The sequence below is a fragment of the Drosophila persimilis genome, unplaced genomic scaffold (assembly GCF_003286085.1).
Source record: "Drosophila persimilis strain 14011-0111.01,24,50 unplaced genomic scaffold, DperRS2 tig00000002-arrow-pilon, whole genome shotgun sequence".
NCBI classification, from domain to species: Eukaryota; Metazoa; Arthropoda; class Insecta; order Diptera; family Drosophilidae; genus Drosophila; species Drosophila persimilis.
Window position 1 is genome coordinate 12708489 of NW_020825289.1, and position 14661 is coordinate 12723149.

General features: G+C 49.5%; 6 protein-coding genes across 6 annotated transcripts; 2 read left to right on the top strand and 4 right to left on the bottom strand.

Moving 5' to 3' along the window:
* Window positions 1–2057: 2057 nt before the first annotated feature.
* Window positions 2058–3661, top strand: LOC6592260 (dynein assembly factor 3, axonemal homolog). Its single transcript, XM_002018533.2, has one exon. It carries the CDS (start codon window positions 2103–2105, stop codon window positions 3633–3635), a length of 1533 nt encoding a protein of 510 aa, XP_002018569.1. The 5' UTR covers window positions 2058–2102; the 3' UTR covers window positions 3636–3661.
* Window positions 3631–5043, bottom strand: LOC6592259 (mitochondrial ribonuclease P protein 1 homolog). The gene has a single exon (XM_002018532.2). The coding sequence runs from the start codon at window positions 4997–4999 to the stop codon at window positions 3656–3658; it is 1344 nt and encodes a 447-aa protein (XP_002018568.1). The 5' UTR covers window positions 5000–5043; the 3' UTR covers window positions 3631–3655.
* Window positions 5044–5205: 162 nt separating this feature from the next.
* Window positions 5206–8947, top strand: LOC6592257 (pre-mRNA-processing factor 19). The gene is made up of 3 exons (XM_002018530.2): window positions 5206–5270; window positions 5336–6689; window positions 8679–8947. Exons 1-3 carry the CDS (start codon window positions 5252–5254, stop codon window positions 8821–8823), a joined length of 1518 nt encoding a protein of 505 aa, XP_002018566.1. The 5' UTR covers window positions 5206–5251; the 3' UTR covers window positions 8824–8947.
* On the bottom strand, window positions 6735–8671 carry LOC6592258. Its single transcript, XM_002018531.2, has 7 exons — window positions 8545–8671; window positions 8405–8481; window positions 8237–8346; window positions 7535–8168; window positions 7340–7473; window positions 7031–7280; window positions 6735–6972 (listed from the first exon to the last, which is right to left on the bottom strand). The coding sequence occupies exons 1-7, from the start codon at window positions 8582–8584 to the stop codon at window positions 6775–6777; spliced, it is 1443 nt and encodes a 480-aa protein (XP_002018567.1). The 5' UTR covers window positions 8585–8671; the 3' UTR covers window positions 6735–6774.
* Window positions 8948–8965: 18 nt separating the features above from the next.
* Window positions 8966–9595, bottom strand: LOC6592256 (ragulator complex protein LAMTOR2 homolog). The gene is made up of 3 exons (XM_002018529.2): window positions 9493–9595; window positions 9250–9436; window positions 8966–9189 (listed from the first exon to the last, which is right to left on the bottom strand). The coding sequence occupies exons 1-3, from the start codon at window positions 9558–9560 to the stop codon at window positions 9067–9069; spliced, it is 378 nt and encodes a 125-aa protein (XP_002018565.1). The 5' UTR covers window positions 9561–9595; the 3' UTR covers window positions 8966–9066.
* Window positions 9596–10367: 772 nt separating this feature from the next.
* LOC6592255 (kelch domain-containing protein 10 homolog) lies at window positions 10368–14545 on the bottom strand. Its single transcript, XM_002018528.2, has 3 exons — window positions 13440–14545; window positions 11689–12246; window positions 10368–11613 (listed from the first exon to the last, which is right to left on the bottom strand). The coding sequence occupies exons 1-3, from the start codon at window positions 14271–14273 to the stop codon at window positions 11185–11187; spliced, it is 1821 nt and encodes a 606-aa protein (XP_002018564.1). The 5' UTR covers window positions 14274–14545; the 3' UTR covers window positions 10368–11184.
* Window positions 14546–14661: the final 116 nt, after the last annotated feature.

The window sequence follows — 14661 nt, forward strand, 5'->3', positions numbered from 1 at the left end:
GGACAGACCACACACACGCCCATTGATCGATTGCTGCTCACTCATTTACGGCCGCAATTAAATGAACCTTGCCACAAGGACACCCAAGCTAAAAAAGGTTGGGCCTGGTCAACCCTTTTTCTTCTCGGGCTCCTTCGCTTGGCTCTAATTAGTTCTGTTTTCTCGTGGCTGGTAGCCCGTAAAAGAGAAATTGGAAAAACAGCAGAGATGGATTTCAGCCATTGGGTCAATGGAACAGTCATTGTACTCACTGAAGCAGCGACAAATGAATGCCGAAAGGGTTTCGAATTTAATGGGAGGAAAGCTTCTGCATTGCTTGGGGCCGGCAATACCCCATCGTCATGCCCCATCACAAAACGCTTCTAGTGTGCATTTCACCATCCCCATCGCCATTACCACTTCAGCTTTCACTTTTCTGGCACATCTTCGTGGAAATCACGCATACGCAGCGAATACCGTGAGCTGCAGAAGAGCATTTGAAAGGCATTTCGTGCCGACAGGAAACTTTATAGCAGAGACTTGCCATGTATCAAGAACTTTCAGACATCGTCAGGAGAAAGTTGCCAAGAAAGACAAGGAAAACTGAATAAACTTTGTACTGTAAGGAAAAGTGTGTGGATTAAGTGTGCCGATTCCGTTCGCCAAACTATCTTATATCTCGACTAAAAGCCACCGAAAATACAAACATGCTCCTTCTCCTTTCAGGAATTGTTTCTTGCTCAGAAAGTTGCAAGGAAATAGAGAAAATATGTTTAACACTTGTACACATTAGTGAATGGAGATGAGCCACGGTTGAAATATTATTTTTAAGGGCAAACATAAGCTAAATATTTCCATTTTGTACTAAGCAAAATTTGTAATGTTCTATTAAGTTTGCAAAAATATTGCTCTTCCGACTGCTAAATAAAAACAACTCTATTCATCTTGCTTTTCAGTCGATGATTTCCATTGAACGACCCTTTAAGTCGTGCTCGAATTAAAAGGGTCGTTGGACTGACGCTGCACAGCTACACAGATTAATGGCCATGCAAATAGCCACACAGAACGGCGGCTAATACCACGGACAGGACAGTGCAGCACAGCATTATCTTCGATTAACGAGCGAGAGTTAGATAAATAAGAGCGAGATACAAAACAACAAAAGCAAAACGACCTGCTTATATTAAAGAATGCTTCTGCTTCGAACAGATATAAAAGTCCAGCAGATGTAAAAGTAGGTCCACATAAATACAAATGGGAAATAGTAGTTTGGGTGCTTAAGACTTCCGTTTTTCCGATTGTTTCTAGAAGCCGATCCGGGAGATTCTAACTAATGTGACAACATAGTCATCAGCGACTACAACTGTTTGAGTATTAGAATCGTATTATTTCACTGGAAGAATCTTTGTATGCCTTAAGTAAGAACCAAATGCAGATTCAGGTTCTGGCCATCTCCTTCTCGGCAGACTCGACGGCATCGTAGCCGTGAATACTGCCGCTTCTGCTGACTACTTTCCTTTTTTTTCCCCCAAAAATAGTTCAATCAATCCTGGCAGAAACATCAATTTAACCGACACGGTCGGAGAAATATCTGCGTTGTGGTTGTGGCTTAGCAAATCTTATACAATTTCTTCAAGCGCTCTTCTTTCCTTTGGAAAGGCGGCAATTATGAATGGCAGTGCTGTTCCCTATAGACCTTGCTTCTGCACGCCATTGCCAATCAGCTGAAAGCAAACAGATATCTCTGAATAATGGATTTTTCTCTGCACCTCCCCCACTGCTACCATTACCAACGGCGAATCCTCCCCCCGAGGCCGGTGAAAAGAGTTTGTCCAGCATGCGCGCGGTCCGCTGCAGCCAAGTGATATCGAAAAGCAATTTCCGCTTTTACTGCGGCATCTCCCTAATCCTCGCAACGGATGGAAATAAACGGGGGCACCAGGGACACAGGAGCTGAGTTAAGCGAACAAGGCGTTGCCAGGACAACGAATCGTATTCGTAGTAGTCCCAGAAACTGAAGTCAATCAAATATAAACAGACAGAAACAAAACTAGAAACGGAGCTGTAACGAAACCAGCTACGAGCAAAATCTAAAATATAATATACTCTTAAATTCCGTGAAAATGTTTTGGGGTATCAGCCCAGCGGTTGACTTGTACGAGGAGTATGTGAAGGCGTTCAAGATCAAGGATGAACCACTGCCCGAGGAGCAGGAGGGGGCTTGCGGAGATGGAGCATCTCCTTCCGGGTCTCTCAACATACTGATATGCGGCGGAGGCGATCCGCGCCATATAATCAAGACACTGGCCAAACGCTACACATACAAAACCAGGCCCAAGCTGAACATATACGTGCTGGACGGGTGTGCCGAGATAGCGGCCCGGAGTATGCTGCTCCTGGGCGTGGCCCTGGAGCCGCCAGAGTCCTTCAGCTTGGTGTACAAGGCCCACCTTTTCATGGACATCTATGGGAACTCGTTGATGCGGCCGAGCTCCCACCACTACGTGGCAGCCAAGGGTCGCACGCTGCTAAAAATGGTCACCGACGAGGCGGAGCTTCAACGGCTGGCGCCCATGCTCAGCTTGGAGGGGCTGAAGTACAAGGAGCGCGACGGCCTCGAGATGTCCTTCAGCTTCTGGCAGCCCCAGCCATTGCACAAGTACAACATTGCCGCCTACTGGGAGCAGCGATCGCGTGCCCTGCTGGGGAGTCGTTACGATCACCGCAACGGCGCCTTTGACTGGGACCTGAGCATGACCCTAAAGAGCCGCGAGGGTCAGCAGATCTGCTCGCAGGAGTACCGCTACTGGCGGGAGAGCGGGGTGGCCTTCGTCTTCCCCGAGTACGAACAGTGCAAGCCAAACAAGACATTTGCTGCCGGGCTGGTGCGCAACGGACGCACCTATCTGCACCGCGGCTACGTGGGCGACATCCAAACGGGCCCCTTCTGCGGCTTCGGGTTGCGCAGCTCCGAGGAGCGTATGCACAACTCTGTCCACGGCGACAACGACTATCGGGCCACAGATGTGACCGAGCGCAACCTCCTCGAGCTCTTCCACGAGCTGCAGACACAAACCGTCTACGAGCACGATTCCACGCGATCACGCCGCTACGGCTCCGTTCAGTTACTCATGACGCCCCTGCTCACCCACAACGAGTGCGATGCCGAGGGCCAAGCCAGCTACGATCGACCCTGGATAAAGGTGCCGGATGTGACAGTGCACTTCGTGTCGCCCATGGAGATGGTGCAGCTAAAACAGGGAGCGGCTCGCTGGACGAACACCTTTGACATTGTCTTCGTTGCCTTCAACTACTTCTCCTTCCTGAGCAAGGAGTTCTTCCAGTCCCTGCATCCGCGGGCCCTGCTCCTTTTGGAGACAAAGCTGATGACGGTGGAGCGCAAGGACAATGTCCAGAGCTATGAGACCAAGGCCAAGGAGCTCATGAAGCAGGCTGGCTTGAAGAGTGTTATTAATTACCAGGCCATCAATGGCAAGCATATGCTACTGAAGTACAAGCGAACTGAGGCAACTGATCCAGACGAGGACGAGGACAAGGACGAGGGCGATGATGCTGAGGCTGAGGCTGAGGCAGAGTCTGGATCTAACAACGAGCCAGAAGAGGTCCATGAGATGCAATTGACTGAACTTGTTTAATTTCAATACATTTTGTTTATTCAGTTCTCCCTTTTCTTTTTCTTCTTACCCGCCGCCCATGTGTCCAGTTGAAACTCCATGCCCTCTTTGCGTTGACGCAGTGTCTGGGGGGTGGCAAAGGCCGTCGTGTGTCTGCGCTCCTCCTCAAAGTCGAGCAGATGATCGATACGTACGTTGAGCTTTCTTGCCCTCGTCCCAAGAGCCTTTCGACTGTCGTCTGCCCTTCGCTGGGTGTCCATGTCAACGACCTTTCTGCGTGGCACATGCTTCAACGCAGAATCCCAATTGCCGGTTTTCTTCAGATCGAGCATGATGTTGATCATTTGGTTGAGGGTGAGGGATTTTCCGGAACCAGATCCCCACTGCAGGTATCGATCCAGAGGCAAGCGAGCCATGCGCAGACCCAGCCGCTTCGCCTTGGCCAGCGAGAGGGGCTCGTTGTTCATCGTATCCACCATGGCGCCAACTATGTATATGTCGTCCGGGTTGTACGTGACTAGATCCTCGCGGCAGTGGGGTGTCAGATAGACCAGATTTTGCTTGTCGAAAAGCTCAGTAAAGCATTGCTTGTGCACGTTCATTGGAAACTCCGGATTGAGCATGGTCGGGATGTAGCGCTTCAGGTTCTGCATGCACTTTCCCTCCAATTGGGCATTGCAGTAGTGCAGATCGAAGGGCTCGTCGTTGAGGCGATTCTCGGCGAAGCACAGCATTAGCTGCTTGGCCGCATAGGAGGCCTCTCGATTGTTCATGTGCTTGTCATAGGAGCAGTCCAGCACCATCTTGGGGGCGAACTGCATGGCGCGCGTTAGCCGATTGTTTTGCCAGTGGTTGATCGTTGTGTCGTAGATGCGCAGGAACATGGAGGTGTGCGCCAGGCCATAGATTATGTGGGTGTTCTCCTCCCGCTCTTTTCGCATATCGGCGATCCGACGCTCTGTGTCTTCGGCCCGCTGTGCTTTCTTCCGCCGCTCCGCCTCTTTTTTCATATTGATCTGCCATAGAAAGGCGTAGTACTTTATGCGTGCGGATTTTGTGGGCAACGACAGCACGTGGTCCCAGTGATGGTCCTGGAAAAACTCCAAGGCCGGCACGCGACGTCCCTCCTGATGGGCAATATCAGCCTCCAACTGCAGAACCTTTCGCCTCTTCCCACGATCCTCTTCGGTTTCTGCTGGCCCGTCGCTTATCGCTGGACTAGCCTGTGCAAAGGGATTCGAAAACTTCTTTGAGTTCACTTCACTGCCGGCAAACGCATTGTCGCCGTCGAATGTTTTGAATGAATCAGACACTCTCCTGGCAGGTATCGCACATCCTTTGAGCATGTGACTCGCCAGTCTCCATGGTCTCAGTGTTTTCAGCATTTTTCGGTCCAATTTATTGCAGAAATTGTTTTATAATGATGTTTATAAAGACACGGTGTCAGGGTTGCCACCCGCCAACAACAGCTGGCCGCTGTCGAGGTTGCCAGACTGGCCCGTTATTGTTGCGCTGTGACTGTCTGTATAATAAGAAGCGGCATTTGCCGACAATTTTTGCGCTTGGTTTGGAAAAACGTGTAAAAGAATTATATATTTACAAAAAAGAAGCCGCAAGACATATAAACACGATTAGCAATGGCTTTGGTTTGCGCACGTAAGTAGCTACACATTTCTAAAGCGACTTTGGGTGGAAACTCACTTTTTCGGCCGTTCCTCCAGTGACAAACGAAGTCCCCGAGACGCCCGTCGTGTCTCCCCACTCGGGAGCCGTCTTCGAGAAGCGAGTGATTGAAAAGTATTTATTGGAGAATGGCTGCGATCCCATTAGCGGCAAGGAGTTGAAGGCGGAAGATCTAATTGAGCTGAAAACGCCCGCGTTGGTGAAACCCAAGCCGCCCAGTGCCACCAGCATTCCGGCTACTCTGAAAACAATGCAGGACGAGTGGGACGCCCTAATGATTCACTCGTTCACACAGCGCCAACAGCTGCAAACAACGCGACAAGAGCTGTCCCATGCCCTGTATCAACATGATGCCGCCTGCCGTGTGATTGCTCGTCTTAACAAGGAAGTGGCCGCTGCTCGGGAGGCTCTGGCCACGCTGAAGCCCCAGGCCGGTGTTATGAATGCACCCACGGCGATTCCTCAGCCGGCCCTGGCCTCTGAAGCTGGCGGTGCCGCTTCACATCCCATGGAGCAGGCTGGCATGAATGCAGAGGTGATACAGAAACTCCAGGACAAGGCTACAGTGCTCACGCAGGAGCGCAAGAAACGCGGACGCACCGTTCCTGAGGATCTGGTCTCACCAGATCAGGTGAAGAGCTTCCTAACGGTGGCTTCCCATCCTGGCCTGCATTCGGCCTCTGTACCCGGCATTCTGGCCCTAGACATCAACAGTGCCGACCACAGTAAGATCCTGACCGGCGGCAATGACAAGAACGCAACCGTCTTCAACAAGGACACCGAGCAGGTGGTGGCCATTCTCAAGGGACACACCAAGAAGATCACCAAAGTAATCTACCATCCCAACGAAGACACAGTCATCACCGGCTCGCCAGACATGAATATTCGCATCTGGCACGTTCCCACATCCCAGACGCAGCTACTCCTGCGCTGCCATGACGGACCGGTGACCGGACTCTCGTTGCACCCCACTGGCGACTACTTGCTCTCCACATCGTCTGACAAGCACTGGGCCTTCTCCGACATACGCACTGGACGGCTGCTCACAAAGGTTATCGACACCGCGGAGGTTGGTCTGACGACGGCCCAGTTCCATCCTGACGGCTTGATTTTCGGTACGGGCACTGTCGATTCCCAAGTCAAGATCTGGGATCTGAAGGAGCAGAGCAATGTGGCAAACTTCCCCGGCCACACTGGTCCCATTTCGGCCATCTCCTTCTCCGAGAACGGCTACTACTTGGCCACCGCGGCAGACGACGCCTGTGTCAAGCTGTGGGATTTGCGCAAGTTAAAGAACTTTAAAACAATCCAACTGGACGATGGCTACGAGGTCAAGGATCTGTGCTTCGACCAGAGCGGCACCTATCTGGCCATTGCCGGAACCGATGTCAGGTGAGTCGTCGTCGTCCCTCTACAGCTAAATGCACAGCTTTTGAATCAGTTGAATAGCTTTATAGATTTATAGAAATCGAGTGAGTTAGAGCTTGTTCTTGCGTCGCTGCTGCAGTTGCAAGCGATGATGCTTCTTAAAGTGCTCCATCCAGTTATGTAGGCGGTTCTGCTTGACCAATGCCCGCCTCGACATTTCCTTCTCCGACGCCATGCGGCGACGAACCTGCTGTTCCAAGCTTCGGAGCTTAGTCGGCTCAATATGGTCCAGCTTGGACAGCAGCTCCTGTTGCAGGACATTGGTGTTAGACAGCGTTGGCTTTGAATGCAAAATTTGGTCTTACCATAACATAGGATTGGATCTTCTCCACCTTGGCCAGGGTCGTGTCCTGCTCGTCCTCGTACGTCGACTTTGCGGCTGGCAGAGGAGCCTGCATGTCTTCCATTGTGCGCCATTGCTTCGACGACTTCTGTGCGGGCTTCGGCGGCGGCGGCGGTGGCTTCGAATCCTCCTTTTTCTGCTCCGGATGCACTTTGTTCTGTATGTGCTTAAGGATTACAGGGACAATGCTGTTGAGCCTTATGTTCAGCTTGCTGGGAGGGAAATATATGTGTATTCGAACTGATCTCTCGCAGCACAACTCTCAACTCACTCTTTGCAGTAGCTCTGCTCGTAGACGCTCAACAACTCGGTGGCACGTTGCTGAAGACCAGCCACGCGACGCTGCAAGAACTCTGGGTCCTTCAGGAAAACGTTTGCAGTCACCTTGCGCTCGAATGTTTTTTTCTGCAAGCACGACAGTTGCTAAGAATATACCTTATAGGAAGAGAAAATTGATTCCACTCACGGCTTTGTCGTGGAGTATGCCCACGATGTGGTTGAGCAGGGCCAGCTGGGTGAATCGTCGGTTGTAGTTAGAGACCTTTAGGCGGTTCCTTTCGTAGCCCCTTATCCAAACGTCTGCATCCAAGTGGTTGCGCTTGGCGAGGTAAGGCCTCACCACTTTCTCCATGTAGTTCTGCACTTGCTGCACCTGTTCCAGGCCGGCTGGATGTCGCTCGCTAATCTCCATGCAGACGATCTCCTTAGGCATGGTCAGCCTATCCCTGTCCGGACCCTCCTCTGCCAGCTCATCCACCGTGTCATCGAAATAGCTGATTAGCTTGAGCAGATACTGGAAGCGGCCGTAGACTTCCTGCACCTCCATCAGGATACGCTGATGCTCGAGCTTAACCTCGTTGAGCTCCTCCGCCACCTTGTTCTCCTTCAGCATCTTCAGCTTCTGTTGGGCCTCCAGCATTTTCTTAAACTCGTCTGCCTCCATTTTCTTCAGCGACTCTTCGGCGAACTTGTGAAAGTCTTCTGCCTTCCCGTACAACCTGTCCTGGTGCTCCTTCTCGCGTTTCCTATCTAGAAACATCTCCTGCGTGGCATAGTGCATGAATCGGTTGCGCGTGATGTCGCGTAGCAGTAAAATGTCGCTAAGGAAATGAGCAAGTCAGTCTTCGACGGGAGTTCGCTTTACTTACCCCAACCCCCGTCCACTCACGTTTTCATGCGGAACTTTCTGGACAAGCGCTGCGAACTGGCGTCGGTTATGTACTCCGGATCGATGGTTGTAACCACGCATGGAGCCCGGGGATTGGCAACTTCTCCGCGCTATAACCAAACCAATAATTAATGCCATTGACTCTAGCAATGTGATTGATATTCCTACCGCATTGAAATCATCAATTGATAGATTGATGGGCTTGGGGGCTTCCGGCTCCTTGTGGGTCCGAGGACGTATGAAATCTATCAAAGCAAGGAATTTGCGTTAAATCATCATTCCCGTCACTCCCAATACTTGAATTTTACCTTCATATTTCCTATAGACTTTTCTTTTAGATTTGTGCATTTCGTACGTGCTGTTTCCTCTGCGAAACTCGTTTACCCGTATTCGATTATGTTGCCATGGCTACAATATTGATGATATTCGCTTTCCTTTTCAGGGTTTACCTATGCAAGCAGTGGCAGGATCTGAAGATATTCAACGACCACACGGCCCTAGCAACCGGCGTCCGCTTCGGGAAGCATGCCCAGTACCTCGCCTCCACCAGCATGGACCGCACACTGAAGTTGTATGCCATCGAATAAGCACTGGCGGCGGCGGCCAGACTAGCAGATTACCAACTAAGTCCTAAAATGTACGAGTATCTAAGCTCTTCTGTGTACTTCAAAGAAATAATTCAGTAAAATAAACCTGACCCTTTTATCCGAAGACCCCACTATGCGTACGTACGTATATTGGCATGTTTAATTCTGCATTACTGTATATACTTAGAAATATTTAACGAGACTGCCGCGTCGGCGACTGGGCGACTCGGCAAGGGCTCGCCTTCACGAGGCCGAGATCTGCTTCAGTGGTCTCTCCAAATAGGCGGCAAGGGACATGGCCTTTTGCTTGAGTAGGCCCAATCCGACGTGGCTCCTGGCATACAGGCACAACAGCACACTAGCCACCTGCAATAAAATCGTTGATCGAGAATTAGTCTGAGGATGTGATTTGATTGAGACTCTTGCCTGTGTTATTGCCACATGACCCGTCTCGCAATCAATCAGCACAAAGGTCAATCGGTCTTCGCGGAATGCATTCCGTCCATGTTTTTCGTAGGCTGCCCAAATATTGCTGGCAATGGCGGCAGTAATGCGAGCATCCTTATCGCCATAGCCGGAGTAGGCCAGGAGTGCACCCTCCTGACTCAGCAGACTGTAAGTACAGACACTGATTAGTTTCACTGCATTTCAATGATACTACTATCTTACAGGGTGTTCTCCACGCCCCCGGTATTTGCCTGGCTTAGAACTTGTGTGAGAGCCTTGGGTTTCAGCATCTTGAGAAGTTTGTTAAAACATAAAAGGAAAAAAACAACTACGCCTCCACAGAGTGCACACTGAATGGCAAAAGGCTGTCAGCTGGCTGGTTTGTTCACGTTGCATCGTGAGTGGCAACTCTCTGGCGCCAAAAGAGAATTTGATTTGATTGCATTTAAAAAGTTGGTTTTGCCAGCGAGCCCAGGAATACTATATTTAATTTTTAATAATGGTTGCGGCTCTCAAAATGAAAATGGTACATACATATTTTCTATACATTTTAATCTTTAAAACATTTATGTTAAAGATGGTCTCATTTTAGGTTACATGATATTCAAGCCGCGTCGTCATAGGCCTCTAAAACGATTCTTTAATCGTTAACAATTCATGGTATCTGCCTGCTACGTATTTCCGGACAACATCGTCATCTTATTGCGTATGACGTCATGGATAAACTAGGTCACGGACTTATTACGCAGCAAAACTGCAGCATAACTCCCTTTGTCCTCAATAACAGTTTAGGTTTTCCAACCACCGAATTTTCAACCTTTCAGAAGGCAGCATACCTGTATTTTTCCGCATACTACGCCGTCGTTTGCCTGAAAAGACCTTGAACCGGGTTGCATTTGGAATTGCAAAATGCGCATGACTCAGCGAACCCCCATACCTTCCCATTCCCTTCTATTAAAAACAGTGAGCGAATGCACCCTAACAGATTTTGCGGGTTCTTTGCTACTGAAGCTAGAAACTGGGTCAACTACGCAATAGCATTACGATTATGATGATTTATGGTTTTGGAGGAGTCGAATGAATGCGTATGCTAGGGATGGTGTTGCATTAAAAATGTATTTATTAACTTAGATTCAACCAAATTTAGTCTTGGATAAGATAAATCGAGCAATCCGATGTCCGCTCTTGGGGGTGACAGTACCGAACACACTGCATTGGTACATTATATCGCAATATTGATGGAGTTTCTTAAGTTAATTAAATATTACTACTGCTAAATATTATGTACACTTGGACAAAAATACATCGGAGGTGCATGCACACCTCCTCTATATGACATTGTTTGGTGTAGCCTTCAAAACTAATTTATTTTGGATTCAAGTCTCTGTGCGGGTGAAGAGAAATATATTGAGAGAAAGAGTGTTCATTAGAGCCAAACGATTTTTGAGGATGTCGGTGTGGTTGGGGTGGAACTGGGGAGTGCGCTGGCGGTACTGCGCTGCACTGCACTGTAACGATCCGATCTGTTAAGCTGGTGTTTAGAATTGCATTCGCGTTGCTTGTTGTATGTCTGTTGCTGGAGTTGTTCTGGCTGTTCAGCTAGCTAACTTAATTACAATCTTATCTACATGCTAAACATGTCCGCCTTTTTCTTTCGAGTCTACGAAATATCAAAATACATACATATGTATGATGTATGCATGTGTACAACTATAAATGTCCTTCGTATTCGATCACAGCGCGCGCTCAATATCAAAACAAAACTTTTAAACAATAGTAACGCAAAGTTTTGTTAGTATTTAAGAGGCCAGGTGGCACGGCACCAAAAGGGTCCATTAAAGGGTCCACGTAACTAAAGTTTTTTGTTTGTTTTTGTTTTTCGAAGGGAGAGGATTTTGATTTAGTCTCAAGACCCTATTGCGTTGTGGAGCGAGCACGCTTAGGGTTGCAGTAAAGAGATGCAAGCATGGATGGGTCTGGCTCGTTCTTCTCGGCCTTCTTCCTCGTTTGCGTCGGCAGGCGATCCGTAAATGTCTTGGGTAAGCCAGCTTTAAGAAGCGCCTTGCGATCGTACATGTCCAGATTATCGTTGTAGTAGGTTATGGCCTCCCAGCACATTTCGCTCAGCTTTGGCACGGTCATCCACATCTTGTAGAGACCGTTGCGTCGACGCATCTCCTTCTCATTGTACTCGATGCCACCGAACACGTACATGCAGCCGTTGTCCGAATGTGCGGCCGAATGGAAGTACAGGGGTCGGGGCAGACTTGTCTCAATGAGGAACCACTGCTTGGTGCGCATATTCAGCTTCCAAATATCAGAAAAATATGTCGAAAAGTCACCCTAAGCATGGGGGGGAGGAATATTTTGAATATGTTAATAGTATCTTTCAAGAAGAGATCACCGAGTTGAACGCACCTGCAAGCCACCCGTGATGAAGGCTTCGATATCTCCATTGGTGGACTGGTGTTGAACACACGAGAAGCACTTGCGCGGCTTCGGATAGCCCTTATTGTTCTGCTCCACATCGACGATCCGTCGATCTGGGAAAGTGTCGAAGTAGTCCCAGCAGTTGTCATCCAAGTTGTACGCTGGAATGCGCTGAAGATCGTACACAGAGTGCGAAGTTCCGCCTCCAAGCACAAAGATGTGCTTTCCATCGTAGATCACCTCGTGGCGGTAGCGGCCCTCGGGATCTTCGCGCATCTCCGGCCGACTAATGTACACATTCTCCCACACTCCTGTGCGCAGGTCCAAGCGATAGACGTCGCAGGTATAGTCGAAGCCAGTTGTTCCCCCGATTGTGTACAGATAATTTTTGTGGATCACAATCCCTGGACCGTATTGGGCAGTTGGTCGATCCCCGGTGACCTTCAAGCGTTCGACGGCAGGCGTCGCCCCAACACTGGCCGTGCGATACACATAGCAATCGTTCGAACAGGACTCCCCGAAGGGATAGCCAGTACCTCCATGGGACTGCAAAGAGCAAAAGAACGATCAATTGAAACTTATCTCTGTTTGTTTGGTATTTAGGAAGCGAGCAGTAGTGTGTGCACGCCCCTGAAATTGCTGGCTATGCATCAAATTAGAAGATATTGAGCCAGCAGGGCCTGCTTATCTGCTCTGGAGGGAACCAAACAGAGGCTGACCAGTGTCGGCTCCCCAGATAAGCGGAAACATGCCTCGCCAGTATGTTTTGTGTGTATCGGTCATGATTCGTCATCAAATTAGAGCTAATTGAGGAATGCACGGGAAAGGGAAAAGGAAAGGGCATTTGCAGCCAGCATAAAATGCCAAAGGCAGTCAGCCTCAGTCACAGCCACAGCCAAAAAGCGCGCGCGCTCTCAGCTGTGATGTGAGGGTGATGTTGGGGGCACGGGAAGTGATTTTGTTTTTCATCGCGAGCTTAGCAAGGGGGAAAAGCTGGAAAACAAGTTGTTGCATGCCGCAGCATAAACAACAAACAACAACTGCGTAGTAACCAAAATGGAAAGCAAAACAACAGAAAGAGGGTTGGACTCGGATGGCATGCGCACAGACAGGGACGGAGACAGAGACAGAGGCGGAGGTGGACACAGAGAGAGAGAGAGAGAGAGAGACAGACATTGAGACGGCTGCAGTGGCAACGGCAATGGCCATGGGGGCAGCTGTTGGCGCTCGGAATCGGGCGATTCCCGTTTGTTTGGCCTGACATTTCGAGTGTTTAGAATGCATAAACAAAGCGGAGAGGCGGAAGAGCATCATTGGCAAGGCTGGGCAAGGCAGGGCAGGGCGTGGCATTGGCCCTGGCATCGATCCGTATTGCACGGAGAGCTCTGTTTAACCCAGAAATACTTTCGATAGATCTGCGAGAGATCTGCTGTGGTTCCTCCCTACAAGGCCCGTTATTGGATGCACTGGGTGCACATTGGGCGCTTCCCGTTGCATCCGCACACCCTGCACTATTGGCCCAAAATGGTTTTCGTTGCTAGGAAAAACAAGTTTTCACTATAATTTGCGGAACGGGGCAGACATCGCGGGTCTAGGGGTTTTTCTAACAGTTTCGCTTTCCTATTCACACACACACACACACAGACCCCCACGCGCATTTGCACTCTCGCACACACACACAGAAGATCAGAGAGACAATTATCTATTTTTGTCTTGCACCTCCCTCGACAAATACTCACAATCAACACGTTATTGTGAATGGTCAATGCGTTGGAGGCCAGCTCCACAGGCAAGTTGCTGGCGTTCTCTGCATTCAGCTCCAGCCTCCAGAGATTGGTGGCAAAGTTGTAGCTCCAGAGCTCCTGGAAGAGCAGGCAGCGACCGCGACGAGCTGCAGTGACGGCGCTCCGGGGATTGTAGCCGCCCAGAGAGTACAGATGAGAATTTGAAGCGATGATGCGGTGGCCACTGCGGGCCAGCGGGTAGCCACCAGCGCAATGCTTATACTTGTAGGCGCACTTCACCAGACGCAGGGGCTGGAAGCTGTACTGGCGCAGTGTCTTTGGCTGCTGCTGTTCCTCATCGGATAAGAGGGACGCGCTAAGTGCGCTTTTTGAAATGTCTTTGTCGTCGGCCTCGTCGCTGGAGCTGCTCGACTCATCTGAAAACATTTCCTCAAGCTCCGAGTCCGAATCCGAATCGCCATAGTCCACATCCACATCGTCGTCGTCCTCCTCGTCCTCGTCGTCCATGTCACTGGCCGCATCCATCGGCTCTACAGCTGCTATGACCTGAAAGCGTGCCACAATATCCGCATGGGCCCGCAGCACCTCCTGTTGCTGGTCGACTATATGCTCCCGATGGCCTCCCTCCTCTGGCATGTCTTGCTCCTCTGCCATTTCTTGATCCATGATATTGTTGTTATGCTCCCGATTCGATGGCAGCCACAGGGGATATATGACTATCGTGTAGATGTAGTGCAGCAGCTTGGCCACGAACAGAAAATATCTCCAGGTATGACGCAGTGTGAATATAGTGATGTACTTGAGTCTGGCTGGTTGTAGCATGTGCATACCACGCTTAATTAACTGAATTATATAATAGACAATTTTGAATCCTGTTCAATATCGTTTTTTTGGGGATTTCTATAGAACTGAACTGAAAATATTGTCTAATTTTTACGAATTTTGGATTGTTGTTTTCGGGAGAGGGCCACGACCTCGCACAGCTGGTTTTGCTATACTGCTTGCTTTGTTGCTGTCATTTTGACATTCCTCGCTCGCACTCACACACATCTGTGGCACATGTGTATGATATGGGGAAAATGTTATTTATCGTTGAAATTATTACGACACGAACTTGTAATTATTATTTTTATTGCACATTGATTGGAACTGCATTAAGTAAATTAATCCATTTTAACAACTACGCTTTAAACTGCAAAACAGTGTGACCGCGGAT

Bases quoted from the DNA above. Each gene is read 5' to 3' on its own strand.
- LOC6592260 (XM_002018533.2), top strand. From the start codon at position 2,103: ATGTTTTGGGGTATCAGCCCAGCGGTTGACTTGTACGAGGAGTATGTG.
- LOC6592259 (XM_002018532.2), bottom strand. From the start codon at position 4,999: ATGCTGAAAACACTGAGACCATGGAGACTGGCGAGTCACATGCTCAAA.
- LOC6592257 (XM_002018530.2), top strand. The intron at 6,690-8,678 runs GTGAGTCGTCGT...TTTCCTTTTCAG, and splicing joins ATTGCCGGAACCGATGTCAG to GGTTTACCTATGCAAGCAGT.
- LOC6592258 (XM_002018531.2), bottom strand. From the start codon at position 8,584: ATGCACAAATCTAAAAGAAAAGTCTATAGGAAATATGAAG. The intron at 8,482-8,544 runs GTAAAATTCAAG...TTGCTTTGATAG, and splicing joins AGTCTATAGGAAATATGAAG to ATTTCATACGTCCTCGGACC. The intron at 8,347-8,404 runs GTAGGAATATCA...GTTTGGTTATAG, and splicing joins CAATTGATGATTTCAATGCG to CGCGGAGAAGTTGCCAATCC.
- LOC6592256 (XM_002018529.2), bottom strand. From the start codon at position 9,560: ATGCTGAAACCCAAGGCTCTCACACAAGTTCTAAGCCAGGCAAATACC. The intron at 9,437-9,492 runs GTAAGATAGTAG...CTGTACTTACAG, and splicing joins GGGGGCGTGGAGAACACCCT to TCTGCTGAGTCAGGAGGGTG. The intron at 9,190-9,249 runs GCAAGAGTCTCA...ATTTTATTGCAG, and splicing joins GTCATGTGGCAATAACACAG to GTGGCTAGTGTGCTGTTGTG.
- LOC6592255 (XM_002018528.2), bottom strand. From the start codon at position 14,273: ATGCACATGCTACAACCAGCCAGACTCAAGTACATCACTATATTCACA. The intron at 12,247-13,439 runs GTGAGTATTTGT...TGCTCTTTGCAG, and splicing joins TTCACAATAACGTGTTGATT to TCCCATGGAGGTACTGGCTA. The intron at 11,614-11,688 runs GTGCGTTCAACT...CCCCATGCTTAG, and splicing joins TCATCACGGGTGGCTTGCAG to GGTGACTTTTCGACATATTT.